Below are 22,388 nucleotides of genomic sequence, written 5' to 3'. Positions count from 1 at the left end.
TATAACTCAATGGCAGGGCACATATAGACAAACAACCATTCCCACTCACATTCATACCTATGGACAATTTAGAGTCTCCAATTAACCTAACATGCATGTTTTTGGAATGTGGGAGGAAACCGGAGTACCTGGAGAAAACCCACACACACACACAGAAATGCCCAACGAACCCAGGTCTTCCTGATCTCCTGACTGTGACTGTGTGGCCAACATGCTAAACCACTAGACCACCGTCCGGCCGGCAGTGGTACCATCCGCAAATAATACCAACTTTAAGTCTTTCGTCACTTTACAGATGTCATTGATATACAAATTGAACAGTTTTGCATTTTACTGCATTTATTGTTTTGCTTGTTTTTCATATTACAAATTTTTAAAAATGTCTAATATTTCAACTTTATGCTGCTGAAATGATGTTATTATTCCTCATAATGTTACAATGTTTTCTTGTTACATTACAACTTTTTTTGTCTTGATATTTTGACTTTATTCTTGTAAAAATACTGCAGATTTTTCCACTTTTGCTGCAGTGTTTTTGTTTGCTGTTGAAGTTTTCTTGTTAAGTCATATTTTTACAATGTGCTGTGCGCCAATTAAAAAAAAAAAAAAGAAAGCCAGCCGTTGGCCGCAACCCTGTCTTATATTGGTGTAGTTACAGTTATATTGTTCAAAAACAAATTTGTTGATAAAAATGTATCATTTTATTTGCCTAAAAACTTTGTTCTGTGTTTTGTTCTGAACAGATGAAAGGCAAAATCACAAGATCATTAAATAATCTTGAAAAATTTCAAGTTAAAAACATCTGTATCAGTATTGGCATGACTGACCCTCACTCTGTCACGTTTTCTCAAAAATATATGAAACATGCTTTTTTGTGGTTGAATATGGCCTATTATTTGCTCCACATGTCAACAAATATTACATATTCTTTCCTAAAGTAATCATTTTCAAGCATAAAAATGGCAAACTGAGCTAAAATACAAATATAAGGCATTCAGAAGACACATTCAAAGACGTTGTGATGGTATACAATATTGTACACTGGCCACTAGGTGTGTTTGGTGAGACACACAAGCACAAGACGTGATCGGCGGAAAAACAGGCTTTTATTGCAGGTTTGAATTATCTCACACCAGTCACAATTATCCCAAATAACAGCGACGTCATGCTGGACCCAACACATCCTGTAATGTTATCTGAGCAGTGTGCATGAGCAATAACGACTTAATATTCCAGTCAGGTTCATTTATTTGACCTAAAATTTGGTATAGTTTGAATAGGGTATGTAAGAACCGGAAAATGCATCTTGTTTTCGAATTGACAATCACAGAAAGCTGTTTACATGTCTCAACATTTTTCAGTTTATTTGCTACATTCTGGTTAATGCAGTAATATTGTGTGCATGTTAACGTAGTGACTGAAAATCAATCAGCCAATCCTTCTTTTTACATCCGTAGGTCAAACTTGGCTGTGAGGCACCCAACTCCAAAGTGGTAAAGGTGCCGGATCGTCCTCAGTGGCTTCACAAGGTTAGCACTGTACCTAATGAGCAACCTGATGCTTCGGTCCGAAATTGGGACGAATGCCACCTTCTGGATTTTGAGTCTTCCGATCGTCCCCTGGTGGTGAACTTTGGCTCAGCCACCTGACCCCCCTTCGTCAGCCACTTGCCAGCTTTCCGGCGGCTGGTGGAAGACTTCAGCGACGTTGCTGATTTTCTGTTGGTGTACATTGACGAGGCTCATCCGGCTGACGGCTGGGTGGCCCCACATATGGGCTCTTGCTCGTTCAGTGTGCGGAAGCATCGGAGTTTAGAGGAGAGGATTGGAGCGGCGCGCAAGCTCATTGATCACTTTTCTCTGCCTCCGCAGTTACAGCTAGTGGCTGACTGCATGGACAACAATGCTAATGTGGCTTATGGTGTGTCCAATGAACGGGTGTGTATAGTACAACACAGAAAGGTTAGCTACCTTGGTGGCAAGGGGCCTTTCTTTTACAATTTGAAGGATGTGCGGCAATGGCTGGAGGAAAGCTACGGTAAACGGTAGAAGTAAACGATGTACAGAAGAGGAAAGATCCATTTCATGCATTTGAGACATTAGAAGTCATTAACAGACTGAATTAACTAAACCCATTTCATGCTGCTTGCTCTTGAAATATGTTTTGTGCAGTGTAACCCAAATGTTTTTAAAGGGTTAATTGTGTCTATGATGGTTTTATTTTATTTGGCTCTTTCTTGTACAGTGGAACCAGTTTAAGTCAACCCTGTTTATCTCGACCAAACTCTTCAAGTCCTCGTCCATCGTGTTCTTCCTGTTACTGAAAAGTGCCTGCAAAACGTCGACATTCATGGCTGACCACTTTTCCATCCATCCATCCATCCATCCATCTTCTATGGCGCTTATCCTCACTAGGGTCGCGGGGCTATGCTGGAGCCTATCCCAGCTGACTTTGGGCGGGGTACACCCTTTTGTTGACATAAAATGTGATCCCTAAAGAGGTCATTTTCCCGCACTGTTTTTGTCGACATGTTATCGCTTGCGTGTTTTTGCAAAAACAGATTTGTGCTCATGTCAAAATCAATAAAAACAAACGGGGGGTTCCAGGGGGGACAACGGGACACCTACCTTCAAAGCTTCGGCATAGGACCAAAGGTCTTTTCTTCTTGGCTTCTTTCATCCCCGCTGAAATTTTGCACAGATGGGGCGGAAAACGGTGTCAACTGCCATAGGTTCAAAATCCGCCTATTCTCCTGACGTCCTGAAAGTCACATGAAAATGTGCAAGCGCTGACTATTTTCGGTTACGTCGACAACCGCTTATGTCAGCCTATCCGAGGGATGTCGACTTAAAACAGGTTCCATCGTGTAAAAATGCCCGTTCACGGAAGACAAAGTGCTCTATACAGTATATCACAACTCTACATATGGCATTCAGTAGTACACGAGCCACCTGATACTGTACTTATTTTACCAAAATATGACAAAAACCTCTCTCTCTCTCTCTCTGTGTGAACTATATAACTCCAATGTATGTCGAGCAAACAGTAAAAGCCATTGTTTTACATTAGAAACCATCACAAGGAGCGCAGGTCATTTTAAAGTGACGATTTGTAAATCCTTTTCAACCTCCACGTACATGAATACAGTGCAGTTAATATTTCGACACGTCCAATTTATTGACTTATTATTTTGTGATGTGTTCAGAACATGTGGGAGCAGAGGCGCAGGGGTCACTTAACTCTCTCGAGTTTTGAAAATGAAATGATTTTGCATTCTTGCTTTACAACTTAATGTGCGCTACAGTCTGCGGTCGTGTTGCAGCATGAATTTGACTGATCTCTCATTCCTGTTAAAAGCCAGGTGCGCTCACGTGTTATTTAAATCCATCTGGCAGAAAAGACGAGCTTCCAGGATACTTGTTGCTCATGTAATTTAACATATTATTAATAGCATGTAACGTATTGTTATAAGAATTAAGGATGTGGGGGACCTTTTGATATTTTACGTTGTGGACACCAACCCATGTAGACAGGCTAAGAAGTTACGTATTTAAAGAAAAACAGCCTGCATCTCAGGTTTGGGTTATAGGTGACATTATTGCTATGAGCTTTTTTTTACACTTTTAGAAATATTTCAACTTGGGCTGCAACTAATGATTATTTTCTTAGTGGATTAATCTGAAGCTGGTTGTTTCGATTATTTGATTTAGCGGTTAAGGGGGAGTTACATTCCGACCTAGGTATAAAAATGGGAAAAATTGCAAGAGACATACGCATTGCCGGCACGGATTTTTAAACCCGCAGACAGCACGCAAAGCCCGTAGGAAGGAAATTGGGATGCAGATTATTTTCTGCGTGCACGCAGGAAAACCTTGCACGCAGCCAGGTCGCAAGGCAGAGGAGGAGTGCGTGACCTTTGTGTGTGGCGCAAGTTTAAAAGTACATTGTGTACATTGCCCGGCCACGGCAGCGGCTCCTCCAGCTGTACACTCAGTTTCTCCTGACCTCCATGGACGCAAGGCAGCTGCTCACATAGCGTATCCGACATTGATGCGCCTTACCCAGCCACGGCGGGCAGCTCTTCCCGCTGTACACTGTGGTTCTCCTGGTCACGATAGCTGTAGGAGGCCAGTATGGCCATCTTGCAATCGAAGTGAGTGGGCGTCACAAGCTGCGTACGATACCCACACACGGTACGTCCCCAGCAAGTGAAACGTACAACAGCCTTACCTGAAGCACACCTAGCACGCACGAGTCGCATGCCACACTCTTAAAGCTACCCACAGAGGGCGAGCAGCAAGCATGTGGGTGTCACGAATCACATGTTCCATATAATTACGAGACACTTGCAACCCCCCTGATACCCTATTTGTACAGTTGTGTGCCCCCTTCTTGATGTCTTATTTTTTTGCATGTTTGTCACACTTAAATGGTGCAGATCATCAAACTAATTTGAATATTAGTCAATGACAACATAACTGAATGGAAAATGCAGTTTTTAGAGGAAACTTTTTATTATTAAGAGATATAAAAAAATCCAAACTTACATGACCCTGTGTGATAAAGTGATGGCCCCCTAAACCTAATAACTGGTTGGGCCCCCTTAGCAGCAACAACTGCAATCAAGCGTTCATGATAACTTGCAATGAGTCTCTTACAGCGCTGTGGAGGAATTTTGGCCCCCTCATCTTTGCAGAATTGTTGTCATTCAGCCACATTGGAGGGTTTTCCAGCATGAAGCGCCTTTTTAAGGTCATGCCACAGCATCTCAATAGGATTCAGGTCAGGACTTTGACTAGGCCACTCCAAAGTCTTCATTTTGTTTTTCTTCAGCCATTCAGAGGTGGACTTGCTGGTGTGTTTTGGATCATTGTCCTGCTGCACAACCCAAGTTGGTTTCAGCTTGAGGTCACCAACAGATGGCCGGACATTTTCTTTCAGCAGAATTCATGGTTCCATTGATCACAGCAAGTCTTCCAGGTCCTGTAGCAGCAAAACAGCCCCAGAACATCACACTACCACCACCATATTTTACTCTTGGTATGATGTCTTTTTCTGAGATGCGGTGTTACTTTTACGCCAGATGTAACATGTCTCGTCAGACCACAGAGTATTTTCCCAAAGGTCTTGGAGATCATCTAGGTGTTTTCTGGCAAAACAGAGACAAGCCTTAACTTTTTGTTCAGCAGTGGTTTTGGTCTTGGAACTCTGGAACTATGCAGGCCGTTTTTGCCCAGTGTCTTTCTTATGGTGGATGAACACTGATCTTACTGAGGCAAGTGAGGCCTGCAGTTCTTTTGATGTTGTTGGATCTTGGGGTCATTTTGGTTGGCTGGCCACTCCTGGGAAGGTTCACCACTGTTCCAAGTTTTCGCCATTTGTGGATAATGGCTCTCACCATGGTTGGCTAGAGTACCAAAGCTTTAGAAATGGCTCTATAAACTTTTCCAGATTGACGGATCTCAATATCAGTTATGTTTTAACAGTGGGGCAATCACTTTTTCACACAGGCTCATGTAGGTTTGGATTTTTTTTCTCCCTTAATAATAAAAAGTTCTATTTAAAAACTGCATTTTGTGTTCAGTTGTGTTGTCATTGACTAATATTTAAATTTGTTAGATTATCTGAAACATTTAAATGTGACAAACTTGCAAAAAAAAAAAAGAAATCAGGAAGGGCAAACACTTTTTCACACCACTGTATGTGTCTCTTCATGCGCTGCGATTGATTGGCGAAATATTCGAGGTGCAATCAGCCATAGTCAGCTGGGATAGGCTCCAGTCTGTTTCAGAGAGGCATGCACTCGCTGTACTGTTTTCGAGATATTTAGATTCAATTTTTTCCCAACATTTTTATTGTCAAATTAATTTGTTCCCTGTTGCACTGGTTTAATTGTAAAAGGGTCAGCAAAAAATCCCTACTATATCGACAGGGTTTCCCCAAAAACGTATTTTCTTGGGCAACATGGCTCAGGTGGTAGAGTGGTCGTCTCCCAACCTGAAGGTTGCGGGTTCGATCCTCTGTCCTCCTGTGATCATGTCGAAGTATCCTTGGGCAAGATACTGAACCCCCAGTTGCTCCTGACGCTGCGTCATCAGTAGGTAAATGTGCTAACAGTGTTAAAGTGCTTTGAGTGAAAGACCATTTATGACATTTTTACATGCTCAAATTATCTAAAATCTTACTGCAATGTGTAGAATCAAAAAAAGGGATATTTTCACACGGTGGAACCCGTTTCATCAGACCCCGCATGCGCACAAAACGTCACACGTGTGACTGTAAGAATTTTGGTGAAGGCAGCTTGTGGGGAACTTGCTCGATGTCTGTTCCGAGGAGCATGTGGATGAAAACTCGGAGCCAGGAGCGGTGGGACATTGACGTGAGCCGCTTCACTGAAGCAGATTTTTAAAATCATTTTCGGATGACAAGAAGAACTTTTGCTTTCATGTGCGAGTACCGTTCCCCAACTGTTTCACAGCAAAACACGTAGTGTACATCATCGAGGGTATACGCGACCTTCACCTTCAGACTACAGTAAAATCTGATACATATCAGATTTATATCTACATGCAAACGAGTCATAGGTCACATTTATAAAAAATTGGAATTGTAGTGTTCACACTGACATGAAAAAATCAGATACAGGACCAGAAGTCCCGAAGTCAGCTGGAATAGGCTCCATCTCACCTTTGAGGACAAGCATAATGGAAAACATATGGATGGACTTAAGATGGCCTAAAATGTTCTTGCACTAACATGTTTGCCCCATAGTTGCCTTACCAAGCATACATTCAGTCAGGGCAAAACCGGGCTTTGTGTCACAGTTCTCGTGCAACTTGTAAAAATGTTTGCAATATGTTTTTTTTTTTTGTTTTTTTTTAATATTCATTGTAGATGTATTTTGAGTGCTATGGGAATCTGCCACTGTCGGTAGGGTACAGATGCTTGTTCCTGCTCATAATGATAAAGGTGTACTGATGAAAACCTGTGATGAAAGAGTCTGTGACTCAGTCTCTGGTTGGATCGTAAACCACACCTGATCGACTTGAGAAAGACCAACTGCATCTGTTTTTTGTTTTTGTTTTTTTTTTAATGTTCAACTATATTTTGTCCTCCGTTTTCAATTTCTATTAATTGCAATGTTATTTTGTTTTTTATGTGGAGGGAAATAATAAAGTAGAAATAAATGTGTGTGAGTGTGTGCTGATGGATTTTATCTCTTCCATTTGATGTAAAACAAAAAGATACTATTGAAATTTGTAAAAACCTGCCGCACATGTTATGAGTATGACATTTCCAACGGCTATAGGTCAGTTTGTGGCATGGCATTCTGTGACTCATTCTGGGCACTGACATGACCTGGGGCCCCTTGCACAAAAGTAGGGTTTGGACATCCAGGATAAATGACTGAGCTGCAGCTCAACTAACTCAAAACAAGAGTGTAACTGGTCGTACAAAGCCCAAGCCAGGATGAGTAGACGCTGATTAATCAAGCCAGGTGAAACCAATCCCAGATCAGTGCGCGTACGTGGCTTGGTTAAATAGACCCCGCCTATCGATCACAGAGTCACTGATTCACCCTGGCAAAGAGACGGAAGAGGAAAGTCTCAAAGAGGCTTACGAGGAAGCAAAAGAGCAATTAAAAAGGAAAGGCAACACCGCCGCAGTCATAAAACAAAGAGAGAAAGCATGGCAAATTGTATTGCGGAGCCGATCTGCAATACAGTGTTTCTGTGCTACATAGCGGTTCACTTTTCTCGAATTCACTGTTGCATGGATTTTTGTGTGCAATTTTGCTTATTTTTGAGGGACTGTCGTGGCTGACACGTCTCTTTAACATTGCATGGAAGTCAGGAACAGTACCTCTGGATTGGCATTTTCAAGAAGGGTGACCGGAGGGTGTGTTCCAACTATAGGGGGATCACACTCCTCAGCCTCCCTGGGAAAGTCTATTCCAGGGTGCTGGAGAGAAGAGTACGACCGTTAGTCAAACCTCGGCTACAGGAGGCTCAACGTGGTTTTCGTCCTGGTCGTGGAACACTGGACCAGCTCTACACTCTTGCAAGGGTACTGGAGGCTACCTGGGAGTTTGCCCAACCGGTCTACATGTGCTTTGTGGACTTGGAAAAGGCATTTGACCGTGTCCCTCACAGTGTCCTGTGGGGGGTGATCCAGGAGTACGGGATTGGTGGCGTGCTACTTCGTGCCATTCAGTCCTTATACAACTGGAGCAGGAGCCTGGCTTGCATTGTCAGCAGTAAGTCCAGCCTGTTTCCTGTGAATGTTGGCCTCCGCCAAGGCTGCCCTTTGTCACCGATTCTGTTCATAATTTTCATGGACAGAATTTCTGTGCGCAGCCAAGGCGTCGAGGGAGTCCAGTTTGGTGGCCTTAGGATGTTGTCTCTGCTGTTTGGTGACAATGTGTTCCTGATGGCCTCATCGGGCTGTGACCTTCAGCGTTTACTGGGGCGGTTTGAGTGTGAAGCTTCTGGGATGAGAATCAGCACCTCCAAATATAAGGCCATGGTTCCCCTGTCGGAAAAGGGTGGAGGAGTTGAAGTATCTCGGGGTCTTGTTCACGAGTGAGGGAAGGTTGGAGCGTGAGGTCGATAGGGGGATCGGCGCAGCATCTGCAGTAATGCAGTTGCTGTACCGGACCGTCGTGGTGAAGAGAGAGCTGAGGAAGGCAAAGCTCTCAATTTACCGATCGATCTATGTTCCCACCCTCACCTATGGTCATGAGCTTTGGGTTGTGACCAAAAGAACGAGATTGTGAATCCTCCGTAGGGTAGCTGGACTCACCCTAGGATAGGGTGAGGAGCTCGGCCATCCGGGAGGAGCTCAGAGTAGAGCCGCTGCTCCTTCACCTTAAGAGAAGCCAGTTGAGGTGGCTCGGGCATTTAGTCCTCCCTGGTGAGGTGTTCCGGGCATGCCCAGCCGGGAAGGGGCTCCGGTGTAGACCTAGGACACACTGGAGGGATTATGTCTCACAGCTTGCCGGGGATGCCGTGGTGCCCTCCCGGTGGAGCTGGAGGAGGTGGCCGGGTTAGATAAGCTGAGGAAAATGGATGGATGGATGGATGGATGAACGCGCATTGTGTTTTGCTTCCTTGTGGTGTATTGGAGTTGTCTATCGGTGCTCTGTTGCATGTGTCTGTTATTGTATTTACTACTGCTACCAGTAGAGGGTGTTGTATACTCATGTGAGAGTTGAAGACGTGTGCAGCTCCACCTCGTCTCAGTATGTGTTTACGTGCCTGTACAAGCATATTGGGAACCCAGAGTAAACAACAGCCAGCTACATATAGAACCACAACAGTCCTTACTCGCTAAGGGAGAACCGGCCAATTGTGTTTTGCGTTCTGATTGGCTGTAGACCATTGTCAATCAATCTCCCTAGTGCCGTATCCTGTTGCGGTAAATAGTCGCTCGCAAACTCGCTAACTGTGTGAGCCGCTTGTTAACCGCCTGTCACTACGCAGTACGTACTGGACGTACTGCACGTTCTGCACATGCACAAGACCTACGTCCTTTAGCATACACACTCACTGCTCCGCTGAAACATCATAATTACAATCCAAATATTTAGTTAATGTTATGTTTGTTGCTTGTTTAACAAAATCAAGAACAGTGATGCACACTAATACCTAGGAACTCTTTGCTTTATTAGCATATCACCATTACTCTCTCATCGCTTCAACAGTGTGTAAACCTCTGGTTTCCCGTTGAGCGCTAAGTCTTCTGGGTAATGTAGTACACATCCACAACCAATGCAATTAACATCTCTGAAAACGCAGTTGCGCTGTGAATATGAATCTGTTGAAATTGTAGGTGAAATTGACTGCAAATGTGTATGAAATTTCGAATTGTACATATAACTCCATCAGACTGCATAACTCTTATGTATGTATTTGTATTTATATTGGATGTGTATTTTACATATAGTATGTGTAAATGATCTAATGATTGCTACGTCATCTAAAACCCTTCATGTACAATGATTGAAATGAACGATGGGCAGTGGAATAATGATTGGTTTCCATTTATAGTGACTACTGATTGAGATAAGGGATGAGATGAAATAGATCCTGGATCTTAGCCTGGTCTGCAGCAGGCTAACACCACAGAATAAATCTCCATGGTAACTTATGTCAGAACATATTCCACTTTCCACTGTCTCACTTTTGTGCAACCGGATCACAGATAAGTTGATCCAGGATAACCAAGATATCCAAGCTTAATCCGTATCCTACTTTTGTGCAACAGGTCCTAGTGTTAAATGGAAACCAATCATTATTCCACTGCCCACCACACATTGTTATCACATTCAACTACACCCACTGTCATTATTTCAACATTTGTAATCATTCATTTCAGTCATTGTAGATAAAACATTTTAGATGACGTTTCAATCATTAGATCATTTATTAGATCATTTAAAGTCTCCGGCGTTTTCAGATTTTCCCACTCTGAAAGTTCTTTTAAAAAAAAATACCTTTTCAGGTCACCCAGAACGCCGTTTCCGATTATAATACTAGGTTTCCGTTTGGATAGCCCCTCAGATTTACCAAAAAATCCAGGGACAAAGAGCACAGCCAAGGACAGGGAATAATGACAACTAGATGAAGAAGACAAAACCAAAGTGTTTACCTGGCAACCTGTAAAGTTTATTAATGCACCCAGTCAGAAACTAAAGTGTGACAAAAGACACCCTGGAAAGGAAGGGACTAATAATAAGCTACTCAGGTTAAACAACCAGTGACACAAAGACGGAGCACAAAGACAGGTGTGAGTGTTTGAGAGACGCTTCCAAAGAATTAGGGGCAAATAGTAAACAAGGCCTGCACAACAGAAGCCCCCTTTTTTTTAATCCCTTTGCACTTGTGTTGGTTCATTTATGCTGTAAGTACAAAAATAACATTTGAAATAGTGGAAATGCCATTACCCATTTCCACTAATCCCGATTTATCGCGATTATTTGGTTCCAGGCCCACCATGATAAGTGAATTTTTGCTACGGAGAATTCCTTTTCTTTTAAATACAGTTTTTAACATTATTAAAGCCCTCTAGACATGAACTAACTGTAGTCACCTTTACACTCGTATTATCCAATATAGTAGACATAATTGCAGAAAATAAGCCATTTTAAGACATAAAAAAAGACTTGCGCTCGTGTGTGTTGCTGTAAATGTGTTCCCTAGGGGAGAAACATCGGATTTGCGAGGGTAACGCACGCAACAGTAGCTTGTGTTTTTGTTATGGATTTTTACTAGGGGTTATTGTGCCTGTGATAATTCAAACCTGCAATAAAAGCCTGTCGGCGATCAAGTGTGGCGTCTCACTTAATGTTACAGTAACATGACTGACACCTAGTGACTAGGGGTGGCGGAATGGATCCTTAGATACATCGCGATGCGGACATTGACGATTATCAATCGATTCATAAATGTCACTAATCGATGCTGATGGAACAAAAAAAAAAAAACGGAACAAAAACACAGGAAGCCCAAGTGCCCCCCGGACAGTTTATGGTGGTGCACCTAAGCCGCGACCAGAATGGCTGAGCGTAAACGCTGACCCGCACCCGATGGCTTCAAAGCGAGCGTCTGGAAGCACTTTGGCTTTCACGTAGTTGGAGGTAAAAATGAGCTGGACAAGAGCCAGACAATTTGCAAGCTTTGTCAAACAAGATTCAAATATTTTGGCAACACAACAAATATGAGAAACCACATAGCACGTTTCCACTCGGACGAGGAGGAAAAACAGCCAGCTGAAGTTGTTGCCGACCACAGAACCATCGAGCAGGTGACAACTAATTTTCCACCCAACTCGGAAAAGGCGCTGTTATGTCACCGTAATGGCGCACTTCATTACTGATGACTGGAAGCTAGCATCTCACATCCTACAAACGAGAGGAATGAATGAGAGCCGTGCGGGTGTGAATATGGCTGAGCTGTTCAATGTTGCAGAGGCATGTTGATTTCTTGTTTATTCATTTGTACTATTTGGGAATGAGGGCAGCCTAGTTTTTTTGGTTATTCATAATGTAATATTCTTTATTCTTGTATGAGAGCTGCTGGTACGGTAATCTATATTTTGCATGAAAGCTGTTTTTGACTTTGCTATATAGCAAAAATATTATTTTTGTCAGAGATTCTATGCCCAGAATTATTTATTATTTATTTATGAATAATGGCAGATTTTTATGTTGGTTATTCCGACGTTTGTGTTAGTTTTATACACGCTGCTACTGGCCCAATTTATTTTTCCTGCGTGTTCTGTACATTGAGAAATATGTTTGTCGATGTAACCTTTCAATTATTAAGATAATCAAAGTAAATTCATCTGTTTCATGTTTATTTTCATTGTGGATTATGACAAACATGCTTTGTTTTAGTAGTACACAGCGAGTAAAAAGAAATTATATGTAGAAAAAAATTAAGCATAAAAAAATGGACAAACTATTGATCACAAAAAAAGATGGCTAATTGTTTCATCATCGCATTGCAGGCCTCTGAATCGTAATCGCATCGAATCGTGAGGGGGGCCAGAGAGGCCACCCCTACTAGTAACCAGTGTAGAATACTACACCAAGGTCTTTTAGTGCATCTTTTGAATGCCTTATATTTGTATTTTAGCTCAGTTAGCCATTTTTATGCTTGAAAATGCTTAATTTAGGCAAACAATGTTTCATTTGTTGAAGTATGCATATGTTTTCACTAATAATAGGCCTTGTTTTGTGACTTAAATAAAAGTTTGTATCCATCCATTCATCCATTTTCTATGCCGCTTCTCCTCATTAGGGTCGCAGGGGCATGCTGGAGCCTATCCCAGCTGACTTCGGGCGACAGGCGGGGTACACCCTGGACTGGTCGCCAGCCAATCGCAGGCTTGTATGTCCAGTGATATTTTTTCATTGTAATTTTCTTAAAATGAATGTGAAAATCTAATCTCGTCTCATTCTCGTAGACCCAATCTCGTGCATCGTCTCGACTAGTGAGTTGGGTGTCTCCGGACAACCCTGGTATTGAAAATATTACGATAAACGATTCAATTCGGAGGAGTCTGCTTGTATTGTCAACCACGTCGTCAAATCATATGAAAATGTCGTGGCCACGATTGTACCATTCTGAATACATATTTTTATATACATACATACAGTATGTATATATATATATACTGTATATATTATATTGAGCATACATTTTTAAATGGAATGTTTTTGTTTTTGTTATAAATAGCTTATTTTGGTACAAAATCAGCCTAATTTCTGTTCATAAAGAATTGAAGATGATGTGTGTGTTTAACAGAAGACCTGTACTTACAACACACGAATAAGATCGCTCGCTTCAGTGGCACAATCCGAAGGAGCTGCGGTGAATGCGAGGATGACCGTCAATATCGATGGACTTATTGGCTCGTAATGGCTACGAAAAACATCAAAGGAGCCAGAGACAGTAAAGTGGAACTTGTGTCAGCAGATTCTTACATATCACACGACAACCAACATGGCGTATTGTTTAAAACGGGTAAGTAGGGTTTCCCCTAGGGTTTTTTTGAAGCTGTGGTGGTGGGCTACTTGTGTCGTGCCGCGGCTGCGTCGCTGTGGCAGGAATATTTTTTTTTTATATTTACATTTACTGTCGGTAATTATTAGGGTCACATTTAGGGTACTTAGGGTAACATTAGGGTCGTTTCTACAGGCTTGAACAACAAATGCATTAATTACATTCTCCAATTCATCGTTAAATAGTAGTTTAACAAACGAACTAGGAGAAAACGTAAGTATAGTGGAGTTCATGACGCGGAGCGCAGCCATGAAACAACTAATAACTAGCCGCTACAAGTGAACGGATACGGAATAGGGTGATTGAGAAGTCACTCCCTATGTTAAGATACTTATAATTTATTCATATGTTGTAAAAATGGCTGGACGTCTTACCCTACAGGAACGTAGTTTGGAGGTCCGTTGTTCAAGTGCAAAGACAGCGGAGGACCGTTAAAGTAAGACATTCCACATCAACTGGCGCCCACTATCAAATTTTTAAATAAAACTCCATGCAATACACTTCCTTCTCATGTTCAGAATTATACTTCAAAAATAAATGATAAGTAAATTATAAGTACCTAAAAATAGTTACTTTTCAATCACCCGGACATCTTACCGCTTAGTTAGTTTATCCGCTATCGAAATAATAAAGTTGCGTTATCCGTGTGTGCCTGCCGACATCTGTTCTCCACTTTTTTTGATGCCGCCACCGCGGCACAGGAGCGAGCCAGGAGGGTGCTTAATTGTCAGCTGACTGATGTCATGTGACATCTACGAAGTGAAAGTAATGATGCAGGTGACACGTGACCAACACTGCTTCACGATCGCCGTAACGCGCACCCCTGATGTCGCATACACTGTAATACTGAACATTGTTTTCACATTAAAAAAAACAAACAAAGGCTGTTATGCCTGCTTCATTTCGTATCCAAACTGTGACTTTTAATCCAAGAAATTAGGCTGCTAAGTGAGAGTTTTGGCAGGTTCTTGTTTTTCAAACCTTGTTGTTTTTATTTTATGTGCACCTTGCTGCACTTCCCCACTCGTTTTTGTTCATCTTGCCGTCTGTGACTCTAAATAAATGAAGGTACTGTTGTTGCACACCAACCGTGTTTATTTGTTCATCTGCGTGTTTTAGCCTTTTGCTTTGAGGTGGAAAAGGTCCCAAATGAAATCTCTTTATTTGTCGGAATCCCCTTTAGCTGTGCTCTAAACAAAAGAACAAAAAAACCCGACATTCTACGGTTAGTTGGCTTTGGACAAAATCCAACGAATCAGATTCGACTATGAAAATTCTTAGCCGAAGACAGGTTTTTGGGAGAACACCTCCCACATGAAAACCCCCCTGGCGTAGACTATGATGTCATGTCGACATTACATCCTTTTGTGCTTTTGGATGGCGCCATTGTTCTGCAGGGGGATGTCCTAAGCTCACAGTGGGAAATTTCTCAGAAACCTGCAGGGGGTTAATTGGAATGAATTGCTTGCATGAACTGAGTTGTGTGGCACATTCTGATTTGAGATACCCTTTTTGAGGAACTCAAAGGCAAATGCTGTGACAGCGTAGTCATACCCTCGGTGGAAGTGTTTGAGCTGTCGACTCACTGGCACGACACACAACGAGGACATTTAGCCATTAATGCTGAAGGCTCTGGACATATTCGGAGTTCCAACTACAGTGGGGTGACTCTCTTCCAGCTCCCTGTGAAAGACTGTGCCAGAATGCTGGAAAGAAGGCTCTGGCCTTTGGCCATAGAACAGTAGAGCACCTTTTCACAATGCGCGAGTGCTGGATGGTCTACTTGTGCATTGTGCACTTGAAAAAGGCAAATAATTGGGTCAGCCAGAATGCTCTGTGTGGCTACAGAATGCTGGCTGCTTCTGCAAATTGTACGGAGACCTGAGTTGAAATTCTCAGCAGACAATCGACAACACTCCCAGTGCCCCCACATCAGCAGCATCAATCCCTGCAAGAAAAAGTCCTTCTGCAGTTTGAAGTGACCACACTCCTGGGATTCATAGTGGTGGGCAGATCGAGCCATCTCTCGTTCTCTTCTATGTTTATTTTCACATAAATCTGAGTTTTTTGTTGTGTTGTGCTGATATTGTCACATTGATGATGTTATATTTACACTGAATATTGTTTTACAGTCGTCCCTCGCTACAACACGGTTCGAACATCGCGCCCTCATTTAATAACGTTTTAAAAATGTTTGTATTAATTAATAAATCGTTGTTTCGTGGTTGAATATGGTCTATTATTAGTAAAAAATATGCATAATTAAGCAAATTGTACGCATTCATGACCTAAATTAAGCATTTTCAAGTGTAAGCATGGCCAAATGTAGGAAAATACAAATCTAAGGTATTCAAAAGACGTGCTATGAAGCATGAATTCAGCATCTGTGACTTGTGTGCGCCTTGGGAAGTGACGTGTGTGGCGTCAAATGGCTAGAGTTGACTGCAGCTTAGCAGTGTAGAGAGTGGCTGACAGCAGCTCCTGTGTGAATGTTCACTGCATGGGTTCTCTGCTTGCTAATAAAGTGATTGAAGGGCATCGTTAGAAACAGCGGCAGTAGAGAAGTATTCTACACTGGTCTCTTGGTGTCAGTAATGCCACACTGATGTCTAAGATAACTTATTCTCTATTATTGTGTCTATTATATTAGGTAATATAGTATATTAGGTAATACAAGTCTAAAGGTGACTAATGGGGGTATTATTTCATGTCTACAAGGCTCTAATAATGGTAAAAAAACGTATTTCGAAAGTCTTAAAGAGGTTTTTTGTGTTCTAATTACAAATATCTTCCATTTATTAATATCGAATCCTATTTCGTGGAAATTCACTTACTGCGATAAGAGGGACGACTGTACAAAAAAGGAACCTCGGGAAAGTCGTTGGACTCAGGAGGGCCTTCGGGGCAAAAAGCCAAAGGATTTGAATTTTATTTTGAGCCAGTGAGCCAGGTTTTTGACTTGATGGATTATTTTCAGTCTTTTATGAATTTCTATTGAGAAACTCCCCAGTCAATTGTCCTTCCAGGACCTCCCATTATTGGCAGAAAGACCACTGGATGTTTCTTTAAAGGAAAACTGCACTTTTTTTTTTTTTAGGAATTGTGTCCATCATCCACAGTCCCCATGTGAGTCAAAAACACACGTCTTTCCCTTTTCTGTCTGTTCTAGATAGCTGCCTCGTACTGGCAGTTTCTCTCTAACAATATAGTGAATGGGGAGTCACCTATTTTGCTTCTAAAGGCCAACAAAGCTCCATTTACATGCCATGACCTGTATATTAACCAAGACATTGACGTTTTTGGCAGGTGGAAAAAAGTTTATACCACTGCAGGGTTTGTTAGTGCTAACAAATCTTCAATGTGATGCAGTCTCTTGGAGCAGTGTCCTCCTCGCCAGATACACGAAGCCTTTCCATCGATGTCGGGCGTGGCTTGACAAACTCCACCTTTACACCACCAAGTCATGCCGGTCCTGAGTCTCTCAGCCCCCGTCTGCTCCGACGTTTCACCCTCTCTTCTTGCCTGCTCAGCTCTAAAACCCGTAGCTCATCCTCCATATGTTCAGGCTAAAAAAGATAAGATTCTGCTTCGTCTTTTGTCCCAAAATAGTGGACGGTGTCGGCTCACACTTAGTGTGTGATGATTATTGGTAGCAACCACAGATCGCGCTATCTCGAGCACACAGAAACAGAAATTGTGTGTCCGTAGGGACAGTGGATGATGGGCAAAATTCCTAAAGAAAGTGCAGAACAAGACAGGAGGAGTTTACTGATGATGATGATAATAATAATAATAATAAAATAAGCGCAATTTCTTTCAAACGCAAGCGCATGGCCCTGAAGACGGTGTGTGTGCGTGTAAAACAGAATCGCAATCTCAATTCTAAAATAGATAAATGTGACTCACATCTTTTCCAGAATGGGCGAGCCCTAAACAACATAAATATTTTTCCTTACGTTTATTCGATTCCATTCCGGGAATGAAAAAGGTAAGATTTTAGCTACAGTTGTAACCAGACGTTTACGTACTCTGTGTCAAAACACATTTACAGTATGTTCCTCACTATCTGAAATGCAAGGAGACTAAACTTGTCCTCTTTTAGGTCAGTTAGGATGACCACAATTACTTCTATTTGCTAAATGCTGCAATTATAAGACAGAGAATATTTTAGAGAGTTTTTTTTTTTTATTTTATGGTGATGGCAGCATAATGTGGGGATGTTTTGCTGCAGGAGGAACTGGTGCACTTCATAAAATAGATGGCATACGAAGAAAGAACATTATGTGGAAATACTGAAGCAACATCTCAAGCCATGAGCCAGGAAGTGGAAGCCTAGTCACCAACGGGTCTTCTAAATGGACAAGGACTCTAAGCATATCGCCAAAATAGTCATAAAGTGGCTTAAGAACAACAAAGTCAATGTTTTGGAGTGGCCACACAAAGCCCTGATCTCAATTCAATAAAGAATTTGAAAAGTCGAACGAGCAAGAAGGCCTCCAAACCTGACTCAGCTACACCAGCTCTGTCAGGAGGAATGGGCCAGATTTCCAACAAAATATTGCGAGAAGCTTGTGGAAGGACACCCAAAGCACCTAAGTCCTACAATTTAAAGGCAAGGCTCCCAATGTGTGTGCATTTGGAACTTTGAAAAAAGTAAAAAAAAAAAAAAAAAAACTCTCTTCAATATCCTTCTCTTGTAATTGCAGCATTTAGCAAACAGAAATAATTTTGGTCATCTTAAATGACCTAAAACAGCAAAAGTTCAGTCTGATTTCATTTTAGATAGTGAGAAAAAACTATTTCTGTTTTTAACATAGTGTATGTAAACTTCTGGTTTCAGCTGTATCAGCGCTTAAGCTTCATCAAGCCACACAACGCTGTGAAAAAATAGTCTTTTTAGGGCTGTCAATCCATTAACATATTTAATCGTGATTAATCACAGTTTGTAGAGTTAACTCAGAATTAATCACAGATAGAAATGCATTTTTAAATCTATAATAAGTAGGGAAAATATCTTTGTGGTGAACGATGCGATACGCAACTACAACGATAACTACATCCAATCTTAAGCAAAGGGATATACATTTAGGAAATATGGGCCATTGTTAAAAAATATATATACAATTAGATAGCATATTATTTTTTATTATATTTTTATTTTATTAGTATTATATTAGCTCTTAACCACGCCCAAAAAGGTTCAGCAAGTACAACATGTGAGCGAGCGAGACCTCCGACACTGAGATGTCTCACTTTGGCACAAACATGTTTTTTTTTATTACAATGTCAGCTCAAACTAAGATTTCTTTATTACGATACTGGTTTTAAATTCTAAATGTTTGTGAGTAGAAAAGTCTATTTGGGAACAGTCAGAAACGATGATTATTAAATATTTGTGCATCTTTCCTTAATGAAATGTACAACTGAAAATACCTAAATACCTACCTTTATCTTTGAGCAGGACAATAGTCCTAAAAGTAACATGTAGCCAAAATTGCACACATAATCAAATGTAATTTCTCTTTTAAAACACAGTCATTAAAATACATAGTTAGAAATCCCCCAGTTTTTTAATGTGTAAATCAATTGCCAATTTGTCGTATTTTGTTTGACGGTCATTGAACACACCTTCCAACTTTCTCCCATGCACAGACTACTATACTGCATTTTTCCCTTTTTTCTTTCACCTCATATTTGGTCCCAAATGCTAAGTGGGAATGCATAAAGGTAAGATTTGATGACCTTATTGAGTGCTAATGTGCATATTTGTTCAGGACTATCGCTATAATGTACGTATGTTTTACTGAGATGTTGAAAATCTTTCCTGGGGACTAGCTATAGTTCGCTGCTAACGCTAGCGCTGCTAATGGTAATTACAGCCATTCTCAACTTCAGCCACGGTCATCACATTGACAGCCCGTAAAAAGCAGCTCATCATCCAAATTTTAGCTCGCAGTTCAAAGCGAAAATCAGCGGAGAGACGGCTTGCATCTAAAAAACACTCCTTAGTCGGGACACCCGTATGCCAAGGTACCACTATATGACAATAAAAACAATACCTGCAATGCTCCAGACTAATCTGTGATAACTCAAATCACAGCAACAGGAGATACAAATAACTTTGGTCTTGTTGCATCTGCCAGGGGTTTGAAACCTATCAAAATACCCTTTTCTGTGTCCATTTCTGCTCAATATTTGTTCCCGCTTGTGGCTATAGTCACTGGTGCCTCCTCAAACTAGGCGTGGGGCAAGGGTCAAACAGGACGTGCACACATTAATCGCGCATGAAAAAAAATAGTGCCGTTAAAGGAAACGTCCGTTAACATTGGCAGCCCTAAATATATTGTTTTATTAAACAACAACATTGAGCCCCCATTCATTAAAATCATCAGATTTGTCATATTCCTGACTTTATTTTCTTTCAAAAAGAATGAGACTATTGGAACCCAGAACAGGATAGCTGTGATACAGAAGGAAGGGCACCTTATTTTCTTGAAACACTGCAAGTAGATAAATATTCATGCAACTTTAGAAACATCTCTGTTTAGATCTCTAGGCTAACAATACATTGTCATTTCTTACGAAATATCAATATTATTCTCCACATTCTTTTTCTCAGTGTAAATTAACAGTTAATAGACTTTGTCATGAAATATGTCGATAATCCATATGTTCAGTCTGTACAATAGAGGTACTAAAACTGTCATGGTATATGTACAATTTCCTACCTACAAAGTACAACAGTTAGTATGTAATAAAATATGTAAACAAATTTGTTTTTTGTTTTTTTGACACAGTTGACTGTGACAATAGATACATATTGACACTTTCACCATTTGATTGATTTCTGTATACATGTGTTAACAATGCTTTAGTACTGCATTTGTGTTTCTCCTGACACCTCCATTAAAAAAAAAAGAACAATAGGCAATGAACTGACGTACAATTTTGCAAAAAGATCAGAACGCCACTCGCTGTGCATTAAAAGTACACCTCCTCTTCAAGAGATCCTCACTTGCCACAACTTACATTTTGGGGGTGTCCAAAAACGAGGAGGGGTTTGATTCTGTTCTCTACTGAAGACCCATTTGGCATCATATTGTCCAAGTTAAACACTAATGACTTGACTGTTGTACTGTAAGTTAGGATGACATGCATTTTACAATCATTTGCTTTTTTTTTTTTTTTTCAAGAGAACTTCCACTTCTTGAAACAAAGTGTTTGACAATCAGAATAATCGTACTAAATAAGATTTCACGGTGAACAGATCCAACGAGTTCTGTCCATGTGCTCGCTTGATGTCGTTTCATACATAGAAATAGCTGTTTTCTTGTTCCTATTTTTGTGACCTCACTTTTTCTTTTGCTCAAAGCAAAAATAAATAAGACACCACACCTAGTATTTATAAACCATACAAATTTGTCATATTCTGATACAAGAGTCTTTTTTTTTTTTCTTGAACGATTGTATGCTTGACCCCCATCTTGTTAAGCACTACGCATCGCTTACATGCTGATAATGGTCAAGCTTGTGAGGCTTTTTGTAACCATACAAAATACTTTTTTTTGTCGTAATGTCAAGGATCACATTGCTCTAAAAGTCACTTAGGAGAAAGATGTAGCTGGGACATGTTTCTATACTGACAATGTCTCTGACCAGATAGAAGAGTAAGGTCTCTAAATTTGCTATTAAGCCTCCTCAGTATGCTTACAGAAGTAAGTGTGCTTTAATATTATAGTACATGTCATGAGTTCAGCTTCTCAGCACAGTAAAGCATCATCCAAGCTCCATATAATACCATCATTTGTCAGTTTTCCTCGCAAGTTAAGTAAACGTCCTCTAAGCGCGCTCTTTCTCTCATTGGTCACGCTCTTAAGTCTCAGTCACACGTAATACTCCTTATCCTTATTCTTCTGCTTTTTATTGCTGCCTTTCAAGCTGTGCTGTTTGTCCTTCATGACAGCACCATTGCTCTGTACGGCTGAGTTGGTGATGTAGTTCCTGCTCTCATCCACTTGGTAGGAGCCTTCATCCCTATTCCTGTACTTATACATGGCATAAAGAAGAATGAGGATGCACAGGGCAGCGGCCGCCACAATTCCGATGACCATCCCGGTGGTGCTGCTTGATTCCCGGACCACTTCTGAAGGCCCCGGCCTGACGCCTGGTTCTGTGGGAAGTGCTGTGGGTATATTACGGAACACGGGGGAGGTTAATCATGAGCCCCTCAGCTGGGTGCCGTCTACCTCAAACGATGTGGACAATGGAAGCAACTCTAGGTCTGGCAGATGTTTTAGCTAGCGCTTATTCATTTTCCCATTCGGATATTTGGCGGGTGCATTGTGGAGGGTGGTGGTAAAGGCAGAGGTGGCGGTGGTGCGGCTCTGGCGTTTTGTGGTATGGCGGTAGTGATAGTCCTACTGCGTCTGGAGACTGAAGCTTTGTTAGTTCTAAAAGTCCTGGGTGCGTGAGCTTTGTAGCCACCTTCAAAGCCCGACGTGGACAAGGTCTTAGTGTTACCAAGGAGAAGGTCGCGTAAAAATCTTCATCAGTGGTAGAGGGCTGGTTAGACTTGAACTCTTCCCCAGAGCCATACCCCGACATCGCCAAGCCATCATCATCACAATCATCGCTGCCTCGGTCCAACAAGCACGGTGCCCCCGCCTCAGTGGCCTTGGACAGGGACTCTTTGGTGGTCTCAGTAATGGTGAGGAGTGGTTGGTGGGTTGAGGGAGTGGGAATGAAGGGTGCACGAGGATCGACAAAGGGGTGTACTATTGGATCCTCTAGAACTGGGGGGACTAATTCAGCTCCTGGGGT

General features: G+C 41.5%; 2 protein-coding genes across 16 annotated transcripts in view; one reads left to right on the top strand and one right to left on the bottom strand.

Annotated features, from left to right (window-relative positions):
* dio2 (iodothyronine deiodinase 2) overlaps nucleotides 1–20,254 on the top strand; it is a 46,094-nt gene extending 25,840 nt beyond the window's left edge. The window contains exons 3-4 of one of the 2 annotated variants that reach the window (XR_008573315.1): nucleotides 1,458–12,893; nucleotides 13,311–20,254. Coding sequence is in view for 1 of the 2 variants with exons in the window: in XM_054795483.1 (XP_054651458.1) it covers nucleotides 1,458–2,048 (591 nt within the window). In the remaining variant the exon portion in view is untranslated. Of the gene's footprint in view, nucleotides 1–1,457 lie in introns of both variants that reach the window. The other variant, XM_054795483.1, reaches the window with a different exon arrangement.
* The window catches only part of nrxn3a (neurexin 3a), a 177,105-nt gene continuing 174,678 nt past the window's right edge, over nucleotides 19,962–22,388 (bottom strand). For 9 of the 14 annotated variants that reach the window (XR_008573310.1, XR_008573311.1, XR_008573306.1 and 6 more), the window contains exon 25: nucleotides 22,232–22,381. Coding sequence is in view for 5 of the 14 variants with exons in the window: in XM_054795477.1 (XP_054651452.1) it covers nucleotides 21,873–22,381 (509 nt within the window). In the remaining 9 variants the exon portion in view is untranslated. Of the gene's footprint in view, nucleotides 22,382–22,388 lie in introns of all 14 variants that reach the window. The other 5 variants (XM_054795478.1, XM_054795480.1, XM_054795479.1 and 2 more) reach the window with 2 other exon arrangements.

The sequence above is a fragment of the Dunckerocampus dactyliophorus genome, chromosome 13 (assembly GCF_027744805.1).
Source record: "Dunckerocampus dactyliophorus isolate RoL2022-P2 chromosome 13, RoL_Ddac_1.1, whole genome shotgun sequence".
Taxonomy (NCBI): Eukaryota; Metazoa; Chordata; class Actinopteri; order Syngnathiformes; family Syngnathidae; genus Dunckerocampus; species Dunckerocampus dactyliophorus.
This window is presented reverse-complemented; position numbering and strand designations above follow the sequence as displayed.